This window comes from Dendrobium catenatum, unplaced genomic scaffold (assembly GCF_001605985.2).
Source record: "Dendrobium catenatum unplaced genomic scaffold, ASM160598v2 fragScaff_scaffold_621, whole genome shotgun sequence".
Classification (NCBI taxonomy): domain Eukaryota; kingdom Viridiplantae; phylum Streptophyta; class Magnoliopsida; order Asparagales; family Orchidaceae; genus Dendrobium; species Dendrobium catenatum.
In genome coordinates, this window is record NW_021319083.1 from 30,799,008 (window position 1) to 30,820,964 (window position 21,957).

Genomic DNA, 21,957 nt, shown 5'->3' on the forward strand with positions numbered 1-21,957 from the left:
AAACTTTAAGCAAGGTTTTAATGGTCGTAATATTTTATGTGATTTGTTTTAAAATAAATGCATTATTAAAAATTTTAAGCTATTTTATTTAAAATGAAGAATATAATAATTTTTAATGACAATTAGAAAAGAAGATTTTTATTTTTTAGCTAAGAGCGGTAATATTAGCTGAAGTAATTCATCATAAGTGCCTGCTACTTTTATAATTTACTCCAATAAGGTAATATGGTAATATTACTTCTAGAATCATTACAATTTGCTAGGAACAGCTTTTTAAACCATTTAATTAAGATTTGCTAGGAACAGCTTTTTAAAACAAAAATTTCTAATAAAATTTAATAATTAAAAAAAATTATACTTAAATATTTAAAAAAAACAATAAAAAGAGTCAACGCACCCCAAGCCTAAGTTCAGAGTAATTATATTTTTATTCAAGAATGAGCTTTTAATAGGCAGCAGTGCAACAAATTATTAGGTGCAGTGACCGGACGGACTCAAAAAAATATTAACACCTTGAGTGGACATATTGGATTTATTTTTTTACTTTATATATTTAATATGCCCGCAAAATTTTAGCCAAGCACAACCAAAATGCAGGTAAAGCAAAATCAAAGCACAATAAAAAAGTGCAACAAAAGAGCAGTCAAAGCACAACTAAAAAAGTGCAGATAAAATGCAGTAAGAAAACGCAACAAAAGAGCAGATAAAGTGAAGGTAAAACCACAAAAAAAACGCAACCAAAGTGCACTCCACATAAAATTTTATCTCCGCACCTCATAATTTTCCCGAAACATCAACCAGTAACCGGCCTTAATTCAGTAAATTAAACACAAACATACTAAGTTATGAACATAATCAAGCACAAGCTAATTAGGTAGGTTAATGGGATTAGTTTAGTAAATATGCAAAAATATGAAGGTCAACATTTAAAATTGCCTCGTCTATACGACAACAAATTGCAATAATTACGTGGTAAAATAGCAAGCTCACAGCATCACAGAATCCACCAATTCTAACAGAAGATGCAAACTATCACTAAAAGATGACAAACAGTAGAGTAATAGTGGAGCAAGCCCAGCAGTTGAAGATGCAGTTAAGGCACAGTATGTCAGGCTTGAAAAAGTTTTTTAAAGCAGCAGAATAACAATGACAATTTAAAAGGTACACTACACTTCATGGTTCATTCATACTGTACCAATAATTCAGAAGTCGGATGCGATAGAACAGTTTACCTACCAATTTCAGGTCAGGTCATCCCCGTCATCAACGATAGGCCGGCGCCGTGCCGGCGAATGTGTATCGAGAAGAGACTGGCACATTGGCTATTTCGACCCGGTTATCGGCATAAGATCTGGAAGGATCGTTATAAACTGATGACAAATAGCTTGTGTTGGAGGGAGGAGCCAGTTCAGAAGTGCGGAGATACTGATCTGCGCGAGAATCCACCTCGCCCTCCCGTGCAGGTACAAGGCGATGATAATCTGCTGCACTGATTTGATCCCTGTAACTGAATTTCACAAATATGTTAACTTACAAATCAGATAAACAAAAACGTAAGGATTTGCTTCAAGTGAAGTGCATTAAGAATAAAGATCAAAGAATACTTTTATTAAAAGCGGATATTCAATAAGATTTACAATGAAGATTGTGAGAATATGATTTAGACATATAAAATGTTGACCTTCTGATGACCCGATTAAGATAATAAACATATTAGATTCGTCCTATGTTAAAAAAAAGTAGAGTTAAGACCTTAAAAGACAGAAAAATATTAGAAATAACCCTTTCTTAATTAAATTTAAATGAGAATTCAACTAATTAATATGACAAAATGAAGAAAAATGATTCATGTAACTGACCCCACGTAGTGGGATAAAGGCTTGATGTTGTTGTTGTAATGTCGTGAACTTAAACCATCCATGACATCATCACAAATATGATTCTAGATTTCTTTTGATGTTTAATGTAGTACCGAACTCATCAAACCTCAACCAATTTAATCTTACATTCAACTTAATCATTTCTTTGGATAAAACTTAATAAACATAGGAGATTGATTAATATCAGTTCATGAAAAACTTTTCTCGACCAATTTCTATGCCAAAAAAATGACAATTGACAATAGAATCAAATTGGTTCAGATTTGATGACTTGAAGGATTAAATTAAACAACCTAAACAAGCCTAAATTAAAATAAACACAAAATTTAGAGAACATTTTGGCCATTTGATATACAGATATAGATCAAAGATGGATCAACTTAATTATCCGATGAAAAAGATAACAGTTTTATAGTCAACCAGCTCAGTCACCCTTAGTAATCATCCAGACACAGCTAAGCAACAGTAAAAAAAAAAAATTTGCAACGAAGCTATGCAGGCTTAGTTTTCCAATATACTGTTTGATGTCATATCCAGACACTTACAATATATATGCACTATAATAAAGATGACATTAGTAAATAAACACGGTTTCTACATAGAAATATAACACTACAAAAAGGACTTGAACAGTACATACCGGTCTGAAGAAATTTGGGATTCATGATAGTTGCGCAGATCCAATGGCTGACGATAAGCATCAGTAACCAGTCCATGATGATAGGGATCGACAGATGGCGCATGCGGTAATTGAAGATGCCGAGCATCAACTAACACGTATTGGGGTTGTGGTGCATATGGGTCAGTTGGAACAGGAAGAGGGGCTGGAGCAATGTATCGAGAATCTATGGAAAGTGGGGCGCGGCCTAGAGCTCCAGCTCGATAAGGGTCCTCTGCAGTTGGATAAGAATCAGGTAAATGAGGCGCATAAGCTGGAGGTAGAGGGAGATATCGGGAATCAGAAGGGCCGCGCAATAAGGCTCCAGATTTGTAAGGGTCCTCCGCCGCAGATAAATGAGCAGGTATGTAAGGCTCCATTGTCGCAGGCAAACGAGACGGCGCAGAATGTCCAGACCTAAAAGAGTCCTCAGGAGGGGGGAGATAAGCAGAGGTTGGAGGATGTCGCTGCTCCTCGGCATGCTGGAAAGGAGCATGCTGGGGATGAGGACTAACTGGACGGAACAGTGCAAGTAATTTGTGAACCTGCGTTCAAGCTAAAATAGTTAGGAGCTAAAATAGCTAAAAGAGAGAAACAAACTTGATTAAATAAACATGAAATTATGATTAAATAAACATGAAATTATGATTAAATTTTAAGAACAATAGGACAAAGCAAAGAATCAAGTAATGTGGCACCTGTTTAGAATTAAGATCTGGTCTAAATTTGCCCTTGACTTCATAGTTGTCCTTTATAGCAAGTTTGAAAGCACTCTCAGGAAGAGGAAGGCAATCCTTTTCAATCTTAAATTTCACCTGCAATATAGCGATCAAGTCACAACCAATCAATTGAAGAGTATTTAAAAATAGAAGGAAATTAATATATATACATATATATAAACTAATCAATTGAAGAGTATTTAAAAATATACGGCAATTAATATATATACATATATATAAACTAGAATCAATAATATGAGAACGGGCTCTTGTAAAAGAATTATCTGACCAGCAAGGCCACAACCACATAACACTGATAATAGTACAGATTGATGGCAGGCAATGTTTGAAGTTTGAGGAAAATCTATTCTAATTTCCAGAAAAAAAGATCGCATCTTTATTCTTCTCAATAGCAACTACCAAGAAATACACAAAACATACCATGAAAAATTAATATATTTTTATTCCCTATAAAATAATGCCAAGTCAACCAAATGAATGAGATTTCAATCTGATAAACTTGTGTTTTCTTTATGAAAAAACTCGCAAGAGTCACTTGGCGTTCAAGAGCATGTCAAAGACTAAATTAGGGTACACCATGCAATGAAAGATTAATATATTTTTATTCACTATAAAATAATGCCAAGTCAACCAAATGAATGAGATTTCAATCTGATAAACTTGTGTTTTCTTTATGAAAAAACTCGTCACTTGGCGTTCAAGAGCATGTCAAAGGCTAAATTAGGGTACACCATGCAAGGGGCCAATAATTGAGTCTCTCAGGGGTTGCGTGCAGCGTGGGCGGGCTATCTAACTATTTGATTAGCACCAGAATCACTTCGTCCCTTAAATTGCTTGTTATGTTACGTGCAAAAAAAAGACCAAGCCATCAAAGATTTCGGGATTTCTACTCAATTACTTGATTAATTATAACTTATAAGTGCAAATTAGTTGACGCTATATTTTAATTTATATTGATAATAATAAAGAACTTCTACGAAATTACAAATTAAATATTCCATAATTGAATAGTTGATCACTTATGAATAGCTAATTATATATGCAGCACTGATAAAAATATAAACTAATAAACTTCACAATTATCTGATAATTTACATGTTGATTCAGATTAATTGTGCAAAATTAAATAACAATAATCTTTGATAACATCATTACCTGTTTAACTTATTAACTACTTAACCACACAATGGCTATATTTAAATTGAAATAGTTTATTACTACCTAAATTTTCAAACTTCCAAAAACAAAACATAGGCATTTTATTATTAGCCAAAAACCGAGAATTGCTCTTAATTATTACATAACACATCATTAAGTTTGAATGCCTAACATAATTCAGGATTAAATCAAACAACATAAAATGGCAATAAATTAGATAAAAAACTTAGCTGACAAATATGATTTGTTTGCAGGTTATCTAGACAATTTTTCTGGAATAATGTAAACTTTATTCTAAACACAAGGTGAAAAATAGTTACCACCGCCACTGCCACCACCTTTTTGTCTAGTCCATATCCTGCCCAAAGAATTCTTACTTCATGGTTTAATGTTTGGATGTTAAATTGTTACCTGATACTCTACATAAGTTGCTCTTTCCTATTATGTAAGAATATTAATGCCTTAATTTTTAATATATTAATAGGTTAAGATGTTATTATATTGCTTCTTACTTCATACTTTGATGTGTACAATACATCAAACTTCGCACAAGTTGTAATTATGAGGCTTATGACTCAGCTCACGCTGAAAAAATGCATCAATACTGAATTTCGCAATAATGATAAACTTGATGAAGTTTCAAAAGTTGGCCACATCATGTCTGGACCTCAAAAAAAATGTAATACAATTAAAGGTTGGATTGTTTGATTCCTACTAGAAAAAACATTAGGAAAAAGCTTGTTTAATTTTTATTTTGGCAGCACAAAACACATTGCTGTGTAAATATTTAAAAAATGCTTACAACAGAACAACAACTTCAAACCTTTATCCTACTACATAGGGTCGGCTAAAAAATGCTTATAACAGAATAATCAAAATTTTATGCTCAAACTTCTTTGCCAGAATAAGTTCGAATAAACAAGTTGAAACAAACAGCATTAATTTAGTGAGGTGATCAATAATCCTATATGAGTTGAGCCTAATTATCATGCTGGTTAAGTTTAGGAAAAGATAGAATAATTTCATCACAAATTCACAAGCGTACAACTAATTTGATGTGAGAACGTGCCTAATGTTTCTATCACTAGTTCAATTATATATTTGTCAATTTTCTCAGAATCACACCAATCCAATAGCAATTCCTTCATGAACGTTCTCTCAAATTATTAGAAAAGTCATACCTTGTTGAATAATGTAAACAAAAAGGTAATTTGCGTTGAAGTGAAATAAATATCAATAGTCAACGTTTGTTCTCCACTACAGCACATAAACTTACATGTAAAACTATAAAAAGTACACCTAGAGTGATTAAAAATGCATCTAAATAATATCAAGGTCAATCAAATCACAATATCAAGGCATTAGATGCAGACAAAACCAAACAACTCAGCCTCAACCAAGATACAACCAAAAATCAAGCATAATCAGGTCATCACCCCAAATGCATGGTTTAAACCTAAAACAAAAGATTATTGATGCGACAATAGGAGAAATGTGGGTATCATCATCTAGTGAACATGGTAGTTTGCGGTGTTTTCTTATTAAGGCACTAGTGCTAACGCTGACACTAGTCGCACAAACAGCTGCACAGTGACATGGAATGTCAAAGGCAATATTAATGACAGCGGAAAGGCCTCTGAACGAGTATGACAACAACTAACAATAGGGGAAAAGTTGACAAGCAAAAAAAGGGATAATATTTGATTCAACCAAGAGGAGATAGGAGCTGGCATTTTTGCAAGATCTAGAGGAAGACAAATGTCAAGGTTAAATTCAGAAAAGATAGGAATAGCATCGAAGAAGGTCAAACTTAATCAAAACTCAAGTAAACATATAGCAAATAAGTCCAACCAGTAAGCCAAGTCATAAAAAAAGTAGGTCAAGTTCTTCGATCTGATCATAGTTAAAAAAAAGTATAATGGATGTTATTTATTTATATTTAATATTATTTTGAAAAACTTGCCACCCAATATTCCAATTTATCACATCCTACAATATCCTAAGAAAATGCATATATTATATGAAACGACAGTATAATAATAAATATTCTTAATATATCTATATGATCAAACAATGAATTGGTTAAGACTCGAACTAAAGATAAAGAAAAAAAGAAGCCATAGGACCAAAGCTGGCTAAGTTCACAATTGTGAAAGATGGTGAACCCAAGTCAAAGCAAAACATAAAAATTATCTTTTGCTTGCATCCCAAAGACATCTTGTGCGATAACACCAATTGAGATTTGGAAATAAAAACAAATTACATGTTGTAAATAAGTAATAGCAGTAGAGATTGAAACTAAAAGCAATAAATTTAACCTCCCAAAGTTTGGTAAATGAGGAAAAAGATATAGACCATTAATAAATATTAAAAAGAAATGCATGCCTACAAACACAAGCTTAAGAGCCAAGAGGGAACGGTAAACCTATGATGCACCGACACACATCTTAAAGAGGGTATGCATTGCCGGACACGGACACGGCATGGACACGTGTCCGACACGAAATTGGAGTGTCGCAATTTAAAAAATTAAAATTAAAATCGGACACATTAAATGATAAAATTGTTCATTCTATTTAGCTTTTTCCGCGAACTAGAAGCCCTATTTTTCTATTCCACGAAAGAAATTTTCTAGGGCGGACCGGAAGAGCTCGCAGACAACGCCAAACGGAGCCCGCTGCCTTTGCCTCTCGTTCCTTCGTCATCTCAACTCGAGCCGTGGCCAAGAAGAGCTCATCTTTCCCATTCCTTCATTCTTGCGTGATTTCTGCGGTCATCTGAGACAAAGTTCGCAATCAAGGCCAAACAGAGCACCTTCTGCGCGCAAGAGAGCCAAGACCTATAAGTAGATTTCGTCATTTCTTCTCTTCATTGTTGAAAAACCTAATGTACATGCTCGATACCGCTCAGTACATGCTCGGTACCGCTCGGTACATGCTCGGTACCGCTCGGTACTGCTATGTACATGCTCGGTATCGCTCAGTACATGCTCGGTACTTCTCAGTACATGCTCATTTATTCAATCAATGAAGAGGAATAAAATAACTCCTCAATGTGCTGAAGATTTAGTTTATGTGCATACAAATCTTCGTCTTCTATCAAGAAAAACCCCACTTTATATGACAGGTGATAACAAGATGTGGGATGTTGCTGGAGATGGGTTCGAGTGCCATGTCCGTGTCGCCGTATCTGTGTCGGTGCATCATAGCGGTAAACTAATCCACAATGGTACTTTGTGATTAAATAAAAGGCTCGGGTAATTACAGACGGTTTCTTTAAAGGCAAAGCCAACCCTTCAACTAAACTTTGAAGGATTATTTCCCAATATTACACTACATTTCTACAATAAGCACTAAACCCTAAACCCTCAAGTAAATGGGTTTTTTTCTTTCTTTAAGAACAAGGCGCAAACACAAAGGTATGCTTCGATTAAATGAAGCACATACATAAAACACCTTACATAATATTATATTATTTTATTTGGCAAACATCATTAAAATCAAAATTACGAAGTAATATAAGGTATTTGACGAAATTTATAATAAAAAAATTTTACAACAAAGAAACTGAGGAGTGGAGCACGTTAAACATTATGCACATCGATGCAAACTGAACGCTTTGTAGTTTTTGGCTATATTATATAGAATGATAAAAAAAACTCCAAACCAATAAATACAACTCAAATCAAACTAACAGTGTTGAGAATAAAATTGAATTGACTACTCCTATGAAAATGTGAACCTATCATAATTATTTGATTTGGTTTAATTTGCAATTGCAAAGCCGATTTAAAATACCAAAACCATAATTATTCTTGTAGCCTTTATGCATATTACATAACCAGCATCCAATTCAAGGATTGGTATAAGTAATTGGCTTTGAACATTTAGGATCAATAAATCATCATTTCAAGGATTGGAATTAGGGATTAAGTTCTAGCTAATAATGTTTACCTTCTAGTCTTATTAGCTGCCTCTGCCTCCACTCCCTTAAATTCACTAAAGCTAAGGGTTTCGTCATTTGCATTCACCTAAGTTCAACAAATTCAAAACATAATTTACTTTGATTTATTTTGCTATTGTAAAGTAAAATTAAAAAAATCAAACTCAAATATTTTGGTAGCCTATAAGTACACTATATATCATTTACCTAAACCGCATAATTCTAAATGAATAGTTCGGTTTTAAGAATTTAAGTTCAATGAATCATCTGTTTAGGGATTGAGTGGGGTAATAAATAGGGTATTTTTGTCTATTAATTATAAATGTTGAACCACGAAGGAAAAACTCAAGTATTAAGCCTCCCTATAACTACTATCCTTTACCTCAAACCCATCTCAATAGCCACCTCCACCACCACTCCCTTGAAGTTACTGAAGCTAAGGGTGTCCCCATTTGCATTCACCAAAGGAGATCAACAAATTCAAATAAGCACATAAAATTACATTTGAATTTGCATTTACAATAATTGCATTCATGATTCATCTTTTACTTGCTACACTTCCCTAACCTCATCCCTTCATACCTCAACATCAAGATTCATCATCTACCAATCTGCCTATCTATAAAAGTATTGAGGCTCTAAGTGGCTCACGTACTCTTGTCCAAGCTCTGACCATAATGTAGTCTAACTTCCACAAAATGCCCTTTCCCACCCAAGTTTCATCCCACCTCTCTCAAACTCCCTTGATTTCCACCTTGATTGTCATGGCTTCTCTGCTTCTATATATTTTCTTATTTTAAGGTTTACTATTGTGCATGGCATATAACGTAACAAAGTTGCCTTATTGTTGCATTCATTGATGTTTATATTAGTTTATTGTTTTGCACAATTTTCAGTACATTGGCTTGCATCAAAGTCCTACCTTTATTTTTTTTGTCTCTTTAATAAGTAAATTATGCTGTGAAACACGAAACTTTGATTCTATGAAAACAACCATCGATTAGACGTTACAAATATACATTCATATGGACACCCACCAAAAATAAAATAAATCATAGATGATTTACGTTTGCCATATTTGGATATGATTGTTGTCTGGCATGTCATTTGTTCTAAGTTTTAAGAATGCAAAAGTTCTTGCAAGCTATAGAATGCAATTTTCTTCCATTCCAATATCAACTTCAGGAAATTCATATAATGCTCAAGTACAAAGGATCGCTCCATGGAATAATAGTAAATATTATTGGACTTATGATCATAATTTTCATATTTGCAAGTATTATATAGGCTTCAATTTAGGAATTGTTTGGTTGGCTGAAAAAGAAATGCAATGTAAAATGATTGCAGTGTATTTACTTTGGAGTTGTTGGGATGAATATAAAATAAATGCAGGTGTTTATTTTTTGTTTGACTTGAAAGAAAATAAATGCAATGTATAGTGAATGCAACGGCAAGAAGCAACGATTGGTTATTTGGGGGTGGTTGGAGGTAGGCGGGGGTGGCCAGTGATTGGCTGTTGGGGGCGTGGAGGTGGCAATGACGGTGAGTTTCCAACGCATTTGAAAATCACCTAAATTTGAGGAATTCCAAATACACTAGATTTGAACTAGAGGGTGAATTCTTTTTACTCCAAAATTGTACCATGCATTCTTTTTTACTTCACATCAAACACCAATGTTTCTAAAACCCCTACATTTGAAATACTTTATGTCATTATTTGTAATAAACCAACCAACCCCTTCGTGCTATTAAGAATTTAGTGGGTATGTTGAGGGCCTTGAAACTTATCACTGATGTTGGGAATAACCCCATCTTACATGTAAAAAAAGTTAATTCCAAAATGCCTAAGACCAATCTTAAAAATTGGGGTGATGTCACAGACTCACAGTCATTAAATTGCAGATAATTGTGGTTATAGAGGCAGCGACGACAGGTAATGACTGGTTGTGTGAGGCGACTGGCAGTGGGTGGGGTGGCTGGAGGTGGGCGAGGGTGGCCAATTGTTAGCTTCTGGTGGTGTGGAGGTGGTTAAGATTAAGATTTATAGGTCAATTGTTGAATCGGTGAAGGTACTTGCATATTAGAGGCAACATCAATAATACAGATAGTAGAGTAGGCCATGAGGAATGTAGTAAGTTAAGCAATAATTTCTTTTAAATATATTATTACTGATTACTATTTTTAAGATATTTTATATTACCGTGTCGTTTGTTTCTGTTATTCCCTATTCCATGTATTTATTTTCTATTAACTATAATGCAGCAAGTCCTCAAGAGTTTCTGTAGGGATTTATAGATTTATTTAAATATATGCAAGGCTACACTGGTTATTATAAAATCAATTTGGCTTGTGATTTGTCCAAACCCATATTGTTGATTTCTCTAAACCAACATTATTGATTTGGTATAAAAGATTTGTGAAACCGAGCAATACCCAAATCCAACACTTTCCAGTGTGAGTTCACATCTTTGCAAAAAAGAGCAAAAACTTACTGATCAGCATTTTTTGTGCTTTTAACGGCACTACTTTAACGCACAAGATAATCAGTGAATTTTGTGTTTCTTTAACGAGATGTGAATTTCCTTGATTCCACTCAATCCACAAATAGATTCAAACAACATAGAAACTTTTTTTTTTTGTTCTAATTTTAAATATGAAAAAAGCTGCAAGGAACAAATAGAACATTCAATCCAAATGTAAACCCAAGATTCAAAGCATAAACTATTAGCAAATCATTTTTACGCCATTAAAACAGATGTCATAATATTAAAGCAATTACCAAAAAACTATGTGAATGTTACCTTATTTGGAAATCTTCGTCAAGGGTTAAAAAGTAAAAAAATTGATGTTCTTACGGTTATGCATCTTATGAAAATCCAAAACTACATCGCCATGGATCTTCAATAAATTATTAGGCACTTGTTAGTTAGAATCAAGAACAGATACTATTTTTATGGAAACACATTCTAAGCAAGATGTGAATCCAAATTGATTCAAAGACAACATAAGTTCCTTTTTCTTGTTCTAAATTTTAAATATGAAAAAAGCATCAAGGAACCAAACAGAGCATTCAATCCAAATGTAAATGCAAGATTCAAAGCAAAAACTCTTAGCAAATCATTTGTACAATAAAACATGTCATAAAATTAAAGCTATCACCAAAGAACTATGTGACTATTACCTTATTTAGTAATCTTTGTCAAGGGTTAAAAAGAAATAAAAATTGATGTGCTTACACTTATACATCCTATGAAAATTCAAAACTGCATCACTATGAATGTTTGATAAATTAACAGGCACTCGTAAGTTAAAAATGTTAATTGATACAATTTTTATAAGCCCACTTTCTAAGCAACATAGACTGAAAAGATAATCCTTGGATCAAATAAAAAAATTCACTTAACTCTGCTAGTTCCTAGTTCTAAACAACCAAATGTGCTCACCAACTAATAGTTGACCAATATTGCCATCACCGCCTCTATCACCAAATAACATTATAAACCTCTATCACCCAATAATATTATAACTTTATGCTCCAAGGGCATTTCCAATCCATATTGTCAAAACATCGTTTTGAAATCAAATAGTAATAAGCACAAATATTCGCACAAACTACAAAGAAACAATGTAGGATTTATGAATAACTACTATGATCATCTCGTAGTTTTTCCTCCAGCATCATATCATTCGTAGCTAAAAGATTTGAAAATCTAGATTCAACAAAAAAAGGTATATTTTAATGTCACAACACCATAATGGGCTAGTTTGAGATCCAAAACTTGATTAATGAAATTTATAATATTATAAAAAATTAATCAATTTTCAAATCTCATCTGAATGCCTCAAAGCCTATTAAGCACTACCACTTCTCATCAAAGAGACGTGTAGTGTTCGACACGCATCCGACATGTGTCAGACACACCAAAACCTGTTTGATTAAAAAATAATAAATACAAATTAAACATGCATAAATATTTTATGAAAATTTTTATAAATATAATTTCTTGTATCTAAATTTTTTTTATTTAAAATATTTAAACTAAAATTTTGATTTCCTATCCACAACACCAAATCAATCGCGCGCACTCAATACCCAATTCATAAAATATTCTCATTTTCATTTCTTTTTGGCAGGTCGTGACTTTGATTTTACAACATCAACATTTCAAAATAATCTCAACATCAAAGTTTAACATTGTCTTGACATTAATGCTCGACACTAACAATTTCTACGCCTACAGCTTGACAGCTTATCTTTGTCCTACATCGTCTTAACATTGATGACAAACATCCTCTTGACATCGCTCAACTCTCGACAACATTGCATCTACTTTCTCAATGCCTAATACACGACATCGACGCCATACCTTCGATATCCTAATATTAATCATTTTAAGCATAAATTTTAATTGAATGACTTATTATTTCTAAATTATTTTTAATATTATATTTATTCAATTTTTATACATTATTTTTAAAATATAAAAATTATAATGTCATATACAACACGTGTTCGTGTTCTATATTTTTAATAATTGACATGTCCCATATCCGTGTCGTGTCGTATCCATATCTGTGCATCATAACTCAAAGCACTTCTAAAAATCATAAATTCATTGTAAGACCATAAAAGATTTCATCATCCATATCATGATGACTCTAAATACATAAACTACGAAGAAGTTAGATCATATTCCCTAAAAAATCCAACCTATAACACATATTACACAGTTTTAATTCTATGATAGTTTATGCAACCATAATTCATGTTCAACTTAAATGGCCTTTTCAATACCCTCCAAATCGTGCGTACTTAAACACCTGTAGCTTGGTAATAGCATCTTACAACCAATAACACTCAGAAAAGCATTGCCTAAGCTAACACCTTACCTTAATTTTAGAAAAGGTTGCTAATAGTTCAAATCCATTAAAAAAAAACAATCATTTTTTTATAGTAAAAGTTTGATACGGACCTTCACACCTAAGCACACCATTAGTTTTGAACTTTAACATGATCATATGAAATATGAAAAGTAAAATAAAATTTAGTCTTGGGATTGGATGGGGACATTTAAAAAAATATTAATAAAATATTTTTGAGAGTAAGATTCAAATTCTCTATACTTAGGCTGTTCATGAGGAAGCAAATGCTATGTGGGAAAAAGTAGTTAGTGGTATCAAAAATGTTGCACAATATTATGTGCTAGGAGAATCAAAAGAAAAAGCTCATAATAATCAAAATAGTTGATGGTAGAATCAAAATTTGCTTTATAAAATAATCATCATGCTTAAGTAAAGTCAAGATATAAATTTCTTTAGAAATAAATTTAATATTGCCTAATTGGAAGAGTCAAAGAGCTTAGTACCATAGATGATTGCACAGACATATATGTAAAATTAATAGTAATTAAGTATTAAGGAATGATGAAATATTAAGCCAAATTTAGGTATTAAGTCAATTAATTTTACTTTGCATGTATGTCATACTTAGAATTTGAATTTGAGGAGACAAGAAAAAGGTTGATGAATATGAATTGCACAATTCAAGACGAGTGATCTCATTTTTACATTGGAGCATGATTTAAGATTGCACAATTATGGGCCTGACATAATGCCACCATAGCTAGCCTTAACACAATTTTAAGAAAAAAAAGGCAAGAAGGATACATCTCGTGCTTGCCAGATCAGACTTGCGCCTTAATGGAAGTAAACACAATGCTCATATACTTATATTATATTATATTAATTTTCTTAATTTTTAATAACATTATTATTTATTATGTCACCATTTTGACCTCGGTTCGACCGGTCGAACCGTGAACCTCTCCTTATGATTTGTTGTTCGGTCTGATTTAAACAACCTTAGTTATTTGAACTCGTTGAGATGATAGCATCATCGAAGAGGCGAGGCTTTTTAAAAGATGCTTCACCTAGTTTATAAAAGATAGCATCAATGAAATTATAATATTGGTGTGATAGAATAGCTAAAGGTTAAAAGCTAAATATAATGAACTTATATATGGTTAAAATACACTACAAAGTGGCATATTAATATGAGTTAAACATTAGGATACTTCATCGATAATTTAAACAATTTGATGGTATACCAATAAATACAAAACTTTGGTTTTTTACCGATAAAAATTTCTTAATTATATTGCTTTAGTTTAATTAAATAGGCATTACCAAATAGTAGGATATTAACCATATAATTAAAAAGAAAATTTAAGATTGATAAATAATTAATAAATTAAAAAAATAAATAAATGTAATAAAACTCGTTATAACCAAAACAAGTTGAATATATATGAATTTACTTCATGTGGAAAAATAAACATTTGTAAAACTCACTTATGAAACTCCACTTCAGTCACTTATGAACATTTTTATCGAAGAAAGTTGGCCTTGAAAGGTGCACAATATAAACAATTATTTAAAAAAAAAGATGGAAATTGCACTATCTTATATCAAAGAAATTTAAAAACTTGTACCCATTAGCACAAATATAAAGATAACGGTGAATTGGATTTTCGCCCCTAAAGTTTTGGGCCTTGTAACAATTGTTTCCCACTTGTTTTAACGATATAGTCCCTCGAATTTGATCATTTTGCTAATTATATCTTATATCAAAGAAATTTAAAAACTTGTACCCATTAGCACAAATATAAAGATAACGGTGAATTGGATTTTCGCCCCTAAAGTTTTGGGCCTTGTAACAATTGTTTCCCACTTGTTTTAACGATATAGTCCCTCGAATTTGGACATTTTGCTAGATATAACTAAATAACCAAAAATGTTACACTCGCTACATTCTTACACCACCAAACAATAAAAAACAATCCATTGATATAAACCACCAATCAATGGTTAGTCTCCGGTTGCACCTACAAGTAGAAAATATTTGTAGAAAATTGAAACTTACTTGAATCTTGCACAAACTATAATTTACATCAAAAACTATTATCAACTTAAGTCGAATCATCAACACAAATTCATAGCTTTAATAAAATCTTGAAGCAATATAAATCAAAGTCGATTTGCTTAATATTTGATTCAATTAGAACATTTTGATTAAATTAGAACATATAATATAAATTTATACAAATAATAATATATGAGCATTTTTTTATAATATTTTCTTTAAAATAATATCCTTAAAAATAACAAATATAATTATACTTTTATTTGCTAATTAACTTCAAGGTGACATGGATTCAAGCTAGAAGAAATTATATCATGCAAATTACATGCTGAAGTAAAATGACTTCAAGTCTACTCAGAACAATACTTCAGGTCGGATAAGCGCAAAAAATATTAGTCAAAATTGAACGCTTGCTTGAAACTTGCTCAAGTTTCAAATCAATTTGAAATTGATTTAAAGTCATTTTCGATCAAGTAAAATGCCAAATTATTGTCTTGAACAAAATTTCAAACCAAGTTCATGCTAGAGCAAATTGCTCAAAATTTGAATCAAAACAAGTCATGACATATAGAAATAATTACATATGAAATTTAAAATTTATTTAATTAAAATGAATATTAGGTAAAATTCAAAATTAATTTTATTTATTGTATCATTTCATTTCAAGTTATTTTCATCATGCTTGGATTAGAATTAAAGGTGGATTAATATAATGTGAGAAACATGTTAATAATTTTGAGTTAGCTAAAATAAGAGTTGAAGATCAAAATCAATTTCGAGATGAGCCAATCAAACCTAAAACATAATTCGAGGTTAAGTCGATTTGAAGTCAAACTGAACCCAAGTTCAAGCCTAACTTACTCGGACTCAACTTGATGCCACCCCTTATGCAAGAGCTAGGCTAGCAAAGGGAGAAAAACAAGAAAGAATGGTGAAATCACCAATCAATGAGTGTAAAATGGTATACGAACCTAATAGTGATGACACTTTAGTCATTTAATCATAGATTAACAATTAGGTAGTGATGTAACTACCCAAAAGTAACTATAACAAGGTTAAAGGGACCTAATGGTAAATAAAAGCCAAAGATTATCAGTGAAAGAGATAATTATCTTAAAGCAATCAAACTGATAAATGAAATAGAAGATAACTCCTAGGCACAAGTGCATGGAAGAAACCATCCACAAAAGAAGGAAATGCACCTGTGCTGGGAACTTCCCTCCAAAGGCTCCTGCCACTAAATTAAGGCCTCCCTTGGAAACGGCTCTGTAGACACCATACATAAGCTTGAGGTCAAAATCATACAGGAATAGCCTTGCTCCTGGCTTGATCCTCTCCACCACCTCCAGTTTGCCCCTAGGAAGACCAAACAACCTAAGCTTATAGCACTCAGGCTTCGTTAGTGAGTTGCACATGAAGATTAAGCCAGAACTCTTCTCCAAGTGATCCTTCCCTCTTTCAAGGCTGGCAGGCTCCTTACCCTTCTTCTTACTCCCTGCACTAGCTTCGCCTTTAGTATTGTTAACCACCGCTGCGGCATTAGCAGCTAGAGCAGGGCTAGAAGTTACGGGCACGGGAGTTAAAGCATTAGCGGAACCCGAGGCATTTCCTCCGACTTCCTCTATCCGGCCAACACCGCTGCTCTTATTCTTTTCGGATTCTTTTAATGGCGTCAGAGTCGCACCTCCAGATCCCTTCTTCTTGGACCTTTTAGGCTTCCCCATAACAGCTGCCGAAAAAGTTGCGAATCAAAACGAAAAGGAGCCGAAAGCTATCATAGATCTCAAATTTGGAAGCAAATCGACATGCTTCCCTCTAGCAGATCGACAACTCCAATAAAAATATTTTAGTCTCAAAGTAATAAAACCTACCCCCGAATGAACAGTAGATGTTCTTACAAAAAAAAAAAGATCAGCAAGAAAGAAACAAATCACTCTTGCTCGCCAAAATAAGAGCTCAAGTTACATGAATCGAGAGGATTAAAACCCTAATTACGATAAAAGATTAAAGCAGATAGCATAAATTTTGCTGTAGAGGGTACCTGAGAGTGTGAATCTTTGAAGAACACAAAATGACCTTGAAACGGCGGAGTCGAGATAGGGCTGGAGGCAACGCCGAGGATTGGGTTTAAATAGCAGAGCAGCAAAAGATGAACGGTTAGGATTCAGCCGCGACTTTTCAATCATACATTTTTCAACTCCATATACAATTTTTTTAATTGAATATCTCTTAATAGAATTTAGATTGGGATTTTGATTTTTTTTTTTTTTTTGAGAAAATTAAACAATAAACTATTCTAACTTCATTAAGGTTAAAAAAGATATTTCACTTAATTATTTGTAGTTAATTACTATCATTTTATTAAGGGGTTCTTTGATTTAGAGTAGAGTGTAAAATATTATTTTTAATAATTTTAAAAATATTGATATTTTGTTGGATGAAAAAGGAGTACAATATAAAATAAATAAAATGCAATGTTAAGTTTTTTATTCATTTTTCATATAATGTAAATTCGTCCAACCATTGTCGACAAGATCACCGTCAACTGCCAACCATCACCTTCACTAGTGAACTACATGCGACCACCACCACTATCACCGACCACTGATGTAGACAATATAACCTCCATGCAACTGTATCACTCTTAGTTGACATGAGTGGTAATAAACATGTTGAAGAAATTCTATTTCAAATTAATCAATCATGTAAGCATACTAGTAAGTAATATCTATAATTTATCCCACATTATTGTGCACTACATATAATAAGTGAAGATTATATACTAATTAGGGACAACATAATTAATCAAAATTTATCTTTTCATTTGTAAATCTTAACAACATTTGCAAGTACTCCACCACCTCACATACACTTCAAGAAGTTGAATACCTAAATACAAAAGTATTCAGCCAAAAGGTGTGACTCAATAACATAATGATCAAATTCCAACTTTATGACCGAATTCCAACTGAGCTCAAACGGGTTTCTAAAAGGAGGGCACTAAATCAAGGGTAGTATAGTCAAAAGAGTATGAAGAGTGACTTAAACCAAAATTGTATGTCTATGTCAAAGTGAAGCCTAACCAATAGTGCATGACTATACTAGGAGTATACTTGAACAAAGAAGGCACAATTGAGTACAAAGGTGTAAAGGTTGTATCTTCTAAGATTAACTGATTAATGTATTATTTTGTAATCTAATTTAATTATTTTAATGTATAGCTGATTGGTAATTTAAATTAATGTATAATATTATAATGAAATTAAATATGTTCAGTATTTTATTATTTGAATTTTATAATAACTCTGATTGTCTCTATTGATGGTTGAGATATTTAATCATAGATTTAAGGTTTCAATCATTTCATTGGATCCTAGGGTATCACACATCACCCTCCAAACCCCTTTGATCATTTCAAAGGGCCCCAATTCTGATCTCTAAGTATCCTTATGACATTCCAAAGTATTTAGAGTGCTTATGCAACCCCTTAGGCCCTATGACATTCCAAAGTATTTAGAGTGCTTATGCAACCCCTTAGGCCCCTCCACTAATTCACCAAATTTACTCAATTGGCAAACCTAGCATCTCCTTGACCTTGTCTTGATCACTCTCCACTTACAATCATTTGGATATCCAACAAATACCCCATAAGACATCTCCAAATGTACCTCTAACCATTTCAAGAAAATCTATGCCCTAGACCTTGCATGCTAAATCAAGAATAATTTCACGATGTTCCACATGAAAGCAATAAATAAATGGCTAAAATTAAAATTGTGAAATGAAAATTTAAATTCAAGTCTTAATTTTTATTACAAAATTTTTTAGTTCAACATCTAAGTGTTTTTATAGATGCTTTCTTACTGATGATCTCCTAGCTCTTGATCCTATCTTGAGCTATAGAAGTTGACTTAAAATGGGATCTTCAAAATTAGCTTGATATTATTCAACAAATTACATATAAATAATTTATATACACATAGTTTGAAATATTCCCTACAAAATCTTATATGGCATATATGAGTAGTTTGTTTTAACATTTAAGCTATCTAATGGATCAATCACCTTCACATAAATCAGGAACCAAACCAAGTACCCCAAGATTTCATATAGCAATTAACAAAATGTACTTTCTTCAAACCTATGGCTCTCTTCTTTGAGTTTATTATCTCTATTATGGGATGTTTGATTGGCTGTAAAGTGAATCAAACATCCTAAACCCTAAATTTAAGAAAGCATAGGATTTGTTTTAGTTATTTATATAATTTGGCATTTAGCATAAATTTTGAAGAAATTTCTATCAAACAATCTCTCAATATTAAGTAAATAAACAGATTAATATATATATATATATATCTCGAATGCACCCGAAATAAGTGGAACCCTAACGGAGCGCGATACTGGTCGTCCGGCGGTGAAAAAAAGAATACTAGTAATATCTATAATTTATCCCACATTATTGTGCACTACCATATAATAAGTGAAGATTATATACTAATTAGGGACAACATGATTAATCAAAATTTATCTTTTGTCATATATGTTGATCCTATTTTCATTGCATAAAATCTACTACTTTTTAAAAGAATTATAAAGTATGATTTTTGGTTAACTAAACCTTTGATGAATTATATAGAACCACTTGCATATACTACCATGCAGAGGACCACCTCCACCCACAAATAGCACACCATGTATCTTTTCCTTTGTAAATCTTAACCACATTTGCAAGTACTCCACCACCTCACATATACTTCAAGAAGTTGAATACCTAAATACAAAAGTATTCAGCCAAAAGGTGTGACTCAATAACATAATGACCGAATTCCAACTTTATGACCGAATTCCAATTGAGCTCAAAGGGGTTTCTAAAAGGAGGGCACTAAATCAAGGGTAGTACAATCAAAAGAGTATGAAGAGTGACTTAAACCAAAATAGTATGTCTATGTCAAAGTGAAGCCTAACCAATTGTACATGACTATACTAGGAGTATACTTGAAAAAAGAAGGCTTAGTGGAGTAGAAAGGTGTAGAGGTTGTATATTCTAAGATTAAGTGATTAATGTATTATTAATAATCTAATTTAATTATTTTAATGTATAGATGATTGGTAATTTAGATTAATGTATATATTCTAATGAAATTAAATATGTTTCATATTTTATTATTTGGGTTTTATAATAATTTTGGTTGTCTCTATTGATTGTTAAGATATTTATTCATAGATTTAAGGTTTCAATCATTTCATTAGATCCTAAGAGATCACACATCACCCTCCAAACCCCTTTGATCTTTTCCAACTGCCCCAATTATGATTTCTAAGTATCCTTATGACATTCCAAAGTATTTATAGTCCTTATGCAACCCCTTAGGCCCCTCCACTAATTCACCCAATTTGCTCAATTGGCAAACCTAGCATCTCCTTGACCTAGTCTTGGTCTCTCTCCACTTACAACCATTAGGATATCCACCAAATACCCCATAAGACATCTCCTAATGTACCTCTAACCATTTCAAGAAAATATATGCCCTAGACCTTCTTGCATGCTAAATCAAGAATAATTTCACGATGTTCCACATGAAAGCAATAAATAAATGGCTAAAATTAAAATTGTGAAATGAAAATTTAAATTCAAGTTTTAATTTTTATGACAAAATTATTTAGTTCAACATCTAAGTGTTTTTATTGATGCTTTCTTAGTGATGATCTCCTAGCTCTTGATCCTGTCTTGAGCTATAGATCTTGACTTAAAATGGGATCTTCAAAATTAGCTTGATATTATTCAACAAATTACATAGAAATAATTTATATACACAAAATTTCGAATATTCCCTACAAAATCTTCTATGGCCTATATGAGTAGTTCATTTTAACATTTAAGCTATCTAATGAATCAATCACCTTCACATAAATCAAGACCCAACAAGTACTCCAAGATTTCATATAGCAATTAACATATGGCTCTCTTCTTTGAGTTTATTATCTTTATTATGGGATATTTGATTGGTTGTAAAATGAATGCAATGTAAAGTAAATGCAGTATAAAATAAATACAGTGTAAAACAAATACTATGAGGATGTTTGGTTGTCTATAAAGTGAATGCAGTGTAATTATTTTTTTTGTTTGATTGAGTGTATATAAAGTAGAATAAAATCACTGTATTCTACACATCTGCTTGTAGAATTCCCTTGGCATTCACATCTTTTGCCATATACACAGCCATGACATCACAATCACTGAAACACGAATCAACATTCCCACATGGAATGTCACAATTCGGATTGCTAACCCGTTTCTGATGTTCGCTGGACTATTCTTGCATAAAATCCCACACTTCGTCTAGCTCCAAGCCTTCACAATTAACAACTGAGGTGTGATGGCATGCATGGAAGACAAATTGTTCGCAACCCTTTGTTTCTTGAGAGAGGAAGAAGACCATCCGGCCACTGCGTGCATGCGATCCATTTGGTCAAAGGGGAAGGGTATAGACGACATCATTCATTCGTACAAGCAGGTTGTAACCGACCTTCTTTGGCTCTCGTCTCTCCCTCGCACGCAAGAATGAACTTGGATTCTCTTCCTCTCAATTAAATAAGGGTACACCTCTCTCTCTCTCTCTCTCTCTCTCTCTCTCTCTCTCTCTCATGAATCCTCCT

At 32.6% G+C, this 21,957-nt stretch overlaps 1 protein-coding gene across 1 annotated transcript; it reads right to left on the bottom strand.

Moving 5' to 3' along the window:
* Positions 1-942: 942 nt before the first annotated feature.
* On the bottom strand, positions 943-17,501 carry LOC110096392. The gene is made up of 5 exons (XM_020822318.2): positions 17,342-17,501; positions 16,503-17,029; positions 3,237-3,353; positions 2,521-3,083; positions 943-1,507 (listed from the first exon to the last, which is right to left on the bottom strand). Exons 1-5 carry the CDS (start codon positions 17,484-17,486, stop codon positions 1,264-1,266), a joined length of 1,596 nt encoding a protein of 531 aa, XP_020677977.2. The 5' UTR covers positions 17,487-17,501; the 3' UTR covers positions 943-1,263.
* Positions 17,502-21,957: the final 4,456 nt, after the last annotated feature.